This window comes from Otolemur garnettii, unplaced genomic scaffold (genome assembly GCF_000181295.1).
Source record: "Otolemur garnettii isolate 467f Iridium unplaced genomic scaffold, OtoGar3 scaffold00009, whole genome shotgun sequence".
NCBI classification, from domain to species: Eukaryota; Metazoa; Chordata; class Mammalia; order Primates; family Galagidae; genus Otolemur; species Otolemur garnettii.
Genome location: NW_003852404.1, coordinates 30,267,518 through 30,276,380, shown reverse-complemented (window position 1 = coordinate 30,276,380; position 8,863 = coordinate 30,267,518). Strand labels below are relative to the sequence as shown.

At 37.1% G+C, this 8,863-nt stretch overlaps 1 protein-coding gene across 1 annotated transcript in view; it reads left to right on the top strand.

Moving 5' to 3' along the window:
• The window catches only part of VGLL3 (vestigial like family member 3), a 41,282-nt gene extending 32,677 nt beyond the window's left edge, over positions 1-8,605 (top strand). Inside the window, exon 4 of the mRNA XM_012801477.1 lies at positions 8,562-8,605. Coding sequence (XP_012656931.1) covers positions 8,562-8,605 — 44 coding nt within the window. The remainder of the gene's footprint in view (positions 1-8,561) is intronic.
• The last annotated feature ends 258 nt before the right edge of the window (positions 8,606-8,863 follow it).

Here is an 8,863-nt window from a genome sequence, read left to right as displayed (position 1 = left end):
AGAAAACTAGCTTGTCAAATTGTGTTTTCCTTGTGCAGTGATTGGGGTCACTAATATGAGTTTGAGGAAAAGAGAGGGAAAAGGCATTCAATGTACGTATTTATGCATGTGGATATATCTGTGTTTGGGGAGAGAGAGAAAGAAAGAGGGAGACAAGAAGAAAGAACCCTTAATTTCATTAGTAATTTACTCCTCTTTCCCAAATCACTTAGGGGCTCATAAAAATGCTGGTCAACGTAGGGGTCTTTAATCTTTGCAGAGATATAGAAATATGTGTCCAGAGATGTTTATGGGGAAAATAAGATTCTAGACTCATATCACTACTTATTAGCTGATGTGGTGTAGCAAGTCCCTTACCCCTCAGTCCCTCCTCTTCCTTATATATGCAAACTGGAGGGAATACTTCCCGCCTGAGGCATCTGGGCGAGCCCAGTGATCTAATGCATGTGTTTGTGTTTTCTAGATGGTGACACATGATACAGAATGAAAGCCTCAGATTCTGAATAAATATGGTACAATTCAAATAATAAAAGAAATTCACATTGGAGATACAGGCATCATGAAACACTGAGATGAAAGCTTTCAGTGCTTCTGTCACTTTTCCTCTACATCTCACTTAGTTTCTGTTCTTGGAGAGTTTGTGGGAGTTAAATTTGTGAGGGTGATGTTTGCTGGTGTGGGTAATACAATGAAAACAGGGTGCTTTGGTGTTGCTTGGGCAGACAATAGGAGAGGGGAAGTAAAGAATAAAGAAGAATTTGAGGGACTAGCAGAATGTACGTCTTCAAGACAATCATAAACATCGTTTTTGATTAAACATAAACCCTACACAGTTACGCTTGTGTACTGTTCAGATACTCATCCTTGCCACTCATATAAATCAAAATAAAATTTTATGTACAGAAAAAGAAAATTAGACTGTGAATTAGACTCACCGAAATGTCATTAATACATCCAAATCTTTAAAAATATGAATCAAACTGGTTCATTATGCAGTTTAGTTGTAAATGAGTTTTAAAGTTTGTTTACTATGTAACTTGCTATATAAATTGGATATCACCTTTTGCTTTCATAAAATTTTTCTTAAAAATTGCAACAAGAATAGGCAATGCTATCATCTTTCAGCTGTTTTCTTAGAGGAGTTGTCATCAACTAGTTATGGTTGTTGGTGGGTTGAGGGGGGCACTTTTAATACCATACCATGTCTTCTCAATTGAAACTGATTTGCTTATTGGAGAAGGAAGCCATAGAGGTTTTAAAAACTCCTGGGTAATTCTGGTGTGACTCTCAGTGGAGAACTACTCAAAATATTGAAAGGCCTGTTTCATGAGTTAGGTTCTTATTGAAAAAAAATCTTTTCAGTAATGCTTTACTATTTCTTACACATAGTAAGCACATATACTCTTGCTTATATATAAGAGAACATCTAAAAGAACAGCTCTGATGAAGTAATCTGTTTCAGAACTTGTTTTACTGAACAGACAATTTTACTTTGATTTTCAAATAGGCTGCAAAGATTATACATAAAAATTCTATATAACCTGAGGAATTTACAAATACCCTTTATTCCTTTTCAGCCTACCCAATGTTTCTCTTTTTGTTCTATTTATGAATACATACTACATATAGGGTTTCACAAACAATTGTCCGTGGCCAACATGTTCTGAATTCCTTGGCAAAAAGAGACCCAAAAAATCTTGTAAAGGATTGATGAGTGACAAAATATGCCGGGTTTTTTATTTTGGATCTGCTACGCTGGGGGTTTAACTTCATGAATGTTTTGTGTGATCTGAGGCTTATTTTTATGCCTGCTTCACCAGTGGCAGTATTAGGTGATACTTAGGCATCTTCATAATCTTTGAAGCCCTGTTTATGTTTGCTCAGATTAGACAGATTCTTCTGGAGTGTGTCCGAGAGCAAGCTTATGTTGCCAACCCATAGAAGCAGGATGAAAAGTTTCGGCTGGCAATGCAGGAATTAGCATAGACACAACAGACTTCATTCTAACTGAATATTTTTCAAATATATTTTGCTTTAATGGAGAGATTGGTTACTTACATCAAGTGGTTATTCAAAATATATTTTATTTGAGAAGTTTGAAGTAGTTCTTTTTTTTTTAATATTTGGCAGTCTTTAAATAACTCATCCTCCCAGCTACCATGTTTCCTGTGGTGGTGATGTATCCTAAGTAGGTTTCTGTGGGTAAGCAATGAATCCAGGTTAGCTCTGCCTCTGGTTGAATTATCTATTTTCTTGATCATAAAGCTGTCACTGTGTAATCTATAAACCTCTTTAAAGATGCATGTTTGGCTGAATTTGTTATCCAACAGATGTCTGGATAGTTAGAATCTCTTGAGAGTATTATAACTTGTGGTTTCAGTTACAATAAGTGATCCAAAGATTTTTTTTTGGTCTTGCTTTTCTCTCTAGTTCAGGAATAAGTCTGTAGAAGAAATTACAGAGCGTATTCTATTTAACTTTTCCCCATTCCTCTCTTCCTTTATCCTTTGTCTCTGTCTTCAAAGGTTTTTTTATATCTGCTTTTGAAATTGAGGCCACTGAATGGGTGAGCTGTGTTGAAATTCCTTATCACACCTTGCAGTCTCCAGTTTCTGTTACCCAAGAGGTTATCTATCATGTTGACATTCAGATTTTGAGCCTGGTAAATTGCCACTGTGATAAAAACAGCAACAATAGCAACACCAAAAACTGTACATAACTCTGCAATTTATATTTTATGTTGGTCCACGAGGTCTGTTTTTAAATGATCGGTTCAGATTTGTAACTTCCTAGTGGGGACATTAAGCACTTGCCAGTTTACCTTCCAGCGGGGCACAAATCTGAGGAAGTGGATGTTGCTAGAGGCAGAGGTGAAGGATTCTGTGCACAGGAGAGCTTGCTGGTTTGCAGGGAGAAAGGCTCTAAGAGTGCAGACAGAATTAAGGAGCGTGCAGTCTGGGCCTGGGAAGACACAAACAAGGAGAACACCTGGGCACGGACCTGCCTGGCACCTGCAGCCTTTGCCTCGGGGGTGCAGGTGCTGTACTTTTACAATAACGTAGTGAATTATGGTCCTCCAGGAACATCAAGTTCAGTGGGTTTTACATATCTACCTCTTTTTTTGAATCTGAGCTTAAAGACATTTTGACAAGTTTAGACAGTTTTTAACCTTGTTATGTCTGACAGTGCGACTAGATCAAAATTTTCAATAAATTCTGAATGTGCCTGGAAAAATATTTCCACATACAGAAAAATCTCCATCTGCTAGAGAATTACAGTACTGCCCTAGCTAGTCTCTTTTATAATTATTTTAATATGCAAGAATTGTTAATTACAAAAGAATATTGTGATTAAAGTACCATAAGAAGTTTCATCTTTGATCTGGTCTAAGAAAAATACAGCTTATTTGTGATGACTTTTATAAGAATTATAAAACATGTACATATGAATATGGAGCTAAGTCATCAAACTGGCAAAACTATTTGTAATATAGGGAGAACAATGCTAGTATACCGAGTATGTAAGAGACGTTCAGAAATCATCAAGTAAATTACTTTTTAAAAAAGCATAAAAATTTGGCCAAAGTGAAAACGGAAATAATGCTACCATCAATCAATGTTCAGCTTCACTAATAGAGATGGAAATACAAATCAAAACAAATACTTTTCATCTATAATAATAATAAGTAGTAAAAAAATGATGACTATTGGTCCAAAATGCCTGAGTGCATTTAGCCACCACCATTAAATGTGTGTATGGAAATGTACGTATGCTTGGATTCAGCAGTGATATATATGTTATCAGAAATTTATCATTAATTCCTAAAATATTTGCACAAGTTAAAAGCAAATTTGTACATGTGTATTCAAAGGATGCATATCCAGAGAAAATTGGATAACATTATACTAAAAACTTAAATATCATGCAGCCTTTTAAAAGGATATGTTTGACCTAAACATACTGACATGGAATGGTTTCCCAAGATAATAGCACTGGTGAAATAGATGGAAAGCTGTGGTGAAATAGTATATTAATGTTGGTGTGCATATGTACGTAGATCCTGAATATATTCAACAAGTTGTCTGATGATTGGGGATTAAGAACTTGATTTTTGAGCAAGGATTTTATAATGTGAGAGTCACAAAACTGTTTCAAAATCAAAAAATAAAAATAGTTCTCTGTGGTGGTTCCATATGTTTTATCTTGATACTCACTTGGAATGAAATCATAGTTTCCAAATTGGATGGCTCTTGTTCTCATTTTTTTCTGGTAAGGGTTAAGGTACTCCCTCCACATAGATCTCATTTAGAAATTCTTAAGTAGTATTTAAACTGATTGCCCTAGGTCTTAGACAAACAAATGAGTTGTGTGATCATTAACAACCATAATTTCGTAAAGTCATCGGGACTCATGGGACTGTCTCTTGCATCTTTTTGTGATCATTTGTCAGGGTGTCAGTGTTAGCGCCAAGTCGTTGACAAAGGTTGGACATTGCAAAAAAACATCCAGCACAGTGTTGTATGTATTCAACTTGGTAATAAGCATGACTTCTCTTTATTAGAGCATGAGTGAAGTAGGGGATTTATTTTTTTAATTATGGAAATAAGCTACTAGCTTACACTCAGTTGGCAGCCATTCTGATCCAACTTCTTTTGACTATTAATATTTATGAAATGAAAAGCTTGTTTTTATTCTTTTAAGTGCCCTCTTTACTTTCAGGTCATAAAACATTCCACCCACACTTACAGGCTTTATGTTTTTATTTCTCTCTCTTTTTATCAACAGCCTGTTCCCCATCGTATGGTAACCTCTTTTATCTAAAACAATAAAATTAATTGGAAGCATCTTCAGTTTACTTAAAGAGCTACAGTAAATGGTGTTGTCAAATGATCGTGCTTCTCTGAGGTGTAGGACATGGTATTTTAGTGGGATCTGACTCTGATAATCTAACAGTTCCTAAAATACTGTGCAGGAGGGCAACTATTTCAGTTGCTCTAGTTTTACTTCTTATTTCTGACAAATGGTGGAAAATGTAACCTCATCAATTCTGGTTAGTCTTAGTTCAATCCACTGATATCTTTATTGCTTTCAGTTTAGGAGAAGATCTCATTTAGAGTTCAAATCTCTTTTCACTTTCTTCCCTCAGCCTTGCCTCTGCATTCCTAGAGAGATATTTTCACCACAAAAATTGTGAGTTAGTGAGTTAGAGAGTTAGTGAGTTGTCTGCTTCTGGGTCCTGTCATTTCATTCCTACCCTGCCTCCCTGTGTCCAAATATATACTTTTTTCTCCATTCTTTTTCCCTGGGCATTCTCTGCACAGTGTTCTCCCAGTAACGGCCTGTTAAGTTTCTCCTGTTTGTGTTCAGTTTCCCAGAGTTTGTGATCCTCTAAGATGCTCATCTGAGGACATGGTGGGTTGCCATCTCTTCCGCAAACTCACATCACAGCTATAGGAAAGTAGGGCAGTTCTCTGAGTTAACTTCTGTCCCCTTCCTGGGGACCGATCAGAACTTTAGGATATTTCGACAAGAACATCCAGGACTTGAAGGGAGCTGGGGAGGAAGAAAAGTTTCCAGGCCTTTCATTCCCACCTGTTGCCATTTCTGTTTCTTTATTTCCATAGCCTTTTCCAAGAGTTGAGTCTCTGAAGCTCCTGTACCCCAAAGGTGTAGCTAGAAAATGAATCCTGATGCCTTGTTATATGGAGTCAGTGCTATGATTTGAGTGATTTCAGACAGGCAATGGATAAATCTCAGGATATGTTATGAACTAATTTAAGATACAGGTTTGAGTTGGGGAAGCGAGGAGGCAAAACAGCCTGACTAAGAACAAAACTTGTAGCAGAGTGAATTCTATTCTGGCCAGAAAAATCATGGGAAATCCCAAATATGTGTAGACCACAAGAAGGTGACAGATTAAGAATTTTGGTCCCTTCCATGCCACTGTGAAAAATGAAGTACACAGGTTCACGCTTAAGTATCCTGTTGTACCTCCACCAAAAGTCTTAACTAAAAAGAAAAGAAAAAAATATTACAACCCTGCTTCTGAGCTATTTGAAGGGTCTTTTGTTTGTGCCTGCTCATTTTCTTGTGCTTTATTTTGAGATTTACACATATGAATGCCCAGTAATTAAAGCAAAGCTTTTATTTATGCCCTACCATGAAGAACTACCAAGCTCCATTAGGTATTTGACATATGGTAGGCTCTAAGTGAATTGACTTTTTAAGGTTTGCATTGCAGAAATGCAAAGACATAGACACAAACATTGTTACTCTGGTTGGAAAATTGAGGGCTATCTTTAGTCTTGTAGTACTCCTCCATTAAAAAAAAGACTCATGTGATTTTGAAGGCATCATATGTCTTTGTGAAGCAAACTAGGGATTGCCTTTAGTTAAAACAGGGAAAAAAAGCAAAACAAAAAAACAGACCACTCACTGATTACAACAGTATTCATGACTTGCGCTGCTGACATTCTGTAGATTGATGCAGCCTTCAGTGTGGAAAGACTGAGTCATACACAAGATGAGACACTTTAATAATGAAAAAAATATTTGTGGAGTCAGCAGATTGTCAGGAAAGGTGGTTTAAATTATATGAGTTACGCAATAGAGACCAAGTCAGGTTGCAAATTATTTTAAGCAGAAAGCCATCTGAAAATGAATAAAGCAAACTCAGAGTGAACGGATGCCCTCCAGATCATTGTACCTACTTTTCCTCTACCCCTTCCTCTTCTTTTATCTTCCTCCTCCTCTTCTTTTGAAATGGGAAAGGACAACTATTGAGTGTGTATCAAGTGTAATACCAACACCCTTGAGAACAAAATAAAGATGGAAGCCATCTTTTGGCATTCAGGAAGTGTTACTTATGCTGGTATGCAAACGTTACACGGCTCTGTGCATGCAGTACACAGCCTGTGATTTGTAGTTTTACCAGGTTCTTCATGTCCTTATTCCTTCTCTCTCCTTTTGCACAGTCTGCTCCATCGGTGTCTTAACATTTCCCTTCAACGACTAATTGTGTCTGGTTTTGTAATGACACCCATCATTTTATGAAATTCTATAACAAATTGATGGGCAAGAAAAATTCTTTTAGGAACAATACAAATTTAAACCATATTGGCCTATTTAACTATCAAGTTTGTGACATCCAGCCCAAACTGACAACAGTTTGATGGAGGGTCCAGAAGACAGCCTGAGACGCTCGCACCCACACAACAGCAATCACACTGCACCTCTACCCACTTGCTTAACAGGCTTCTCTGCACATTTTGGTGCTTGGTTCTGAACAACTAAGAGCACTTCAAGCCATTTATTCTGCACTTTCATCTTCTAAACAATTACACATCTACAATAGGTACAAAGTAAATGGAACTGAGATGACAGGAGGGATGGATGTGTCAGCTAACTAGAGTGTGGTCATCATGTCACTGTGTACCAGCGCATCACATCTTGGTACATACCTTAAAAATTATGTTTGTCAATTATAAGAAAGAAAAGACAAAATGAAAGTAACTTCAGCTGAGTGTAAACTGAAGGTGCTTTGAGGATCCCCCATATCAGAAATGAGCCAAGTAACTGTATGAGCTTCACTCCTATGTTTCCTCTATGATAAACTTCTTGATTTTTTTCTTCAAGTTGGAATTAATTTATGTTCACGTATCTTCCTTCTGTCATTCTTCTAAATTTTAATTTTTTGTTATATAGTGTCTTTTTTGAGCCATGCTAAACACTTTCTGGAGGAGGATGGAATAAAAATAAGTAAGTTCATAAATAAATAAGTGAGTTTCTGCTATTAGCTTTGAATAAGTTTTGTTTATTGTAGTGACAGCAGTAGACTCCATCTTAACCCCCCGTGTTAACCATAATTTACAAGGGTGTCTCCATCTGTGGCCTACAAGCCACATGCTGATTTTGTCAGGACTCTTTTTGCTTAACTGTGGTGTCAGACATGATGAAAAATATGCATGGACCTTTTTTTTTGCTAATCAGCTTTCATTAGTATTTGTATATTTAATGTGTGGCACAAAACACCTGTTATTCTTCCAATGTGAGGCAGAAAAAACAAAAAGGTTGGACACCTGTGAGAGCAATCTTACTTACATTTCAAAATAACAGAATTTATTCAACACGTAAGTCTAAAAGAATCATTTCGATTGTTGTAAGAAGTAGTAATTGGAGCACTGCTTAAGTACACCAAAAATGGGTTTTATCTTTTTCTCCCAATATTACCTCCTTCTGAAAATTAAAGGTTTCATTTATTGTAGTATATTTCATTTACTACTCACTTGTACTCCAAGAAAATCAGAATCAAAGCAAAAAAATTGTATTGTAGAAATAGCATTGCATTGGTCTAGTCTAGCATTTTTGTCACATGTTGTTGGTTGGCTTTTTGAAAATTGTGAGCTCAAGCACAGAATTTGGCTACAGATCGGGTTGTCCTCAGGTCAGACTCTGTGGCTGCCTGGATTATCTGTGACGTTTCTGTCCAGCATATGGCAGGTTGTGCTCATTTGGGAGGGTTATATTGGTGTTTTTCATTTTTCTCTTTGTGATTTTTCTAGGTCTACAGCCTCAAGACAAGAGCAAGGAGTCAGCATGGTACTGAGCATGCAGTATCAGTGAGTCAGGTTGCAGCGCGCATCCCAGGGCCCCCTGGGAAAAGATGCTGTCAGGATTTTCCATTCTGCATTGGGACAGGAGACACAGAAGGGGAAGCGGAAGTGGCAGGCAGTAAACTGGTTTCCAGCCTTTTCTTGATAAAGCAGCGTGGGACCTGGACATTGAAGGAAGGCATTTTTGTCTGGTTTTTCCCTCATCTGAGCCTTTGCCAGCTGTGCAACTCTTTCTTTTTTCTTGCTTTTAC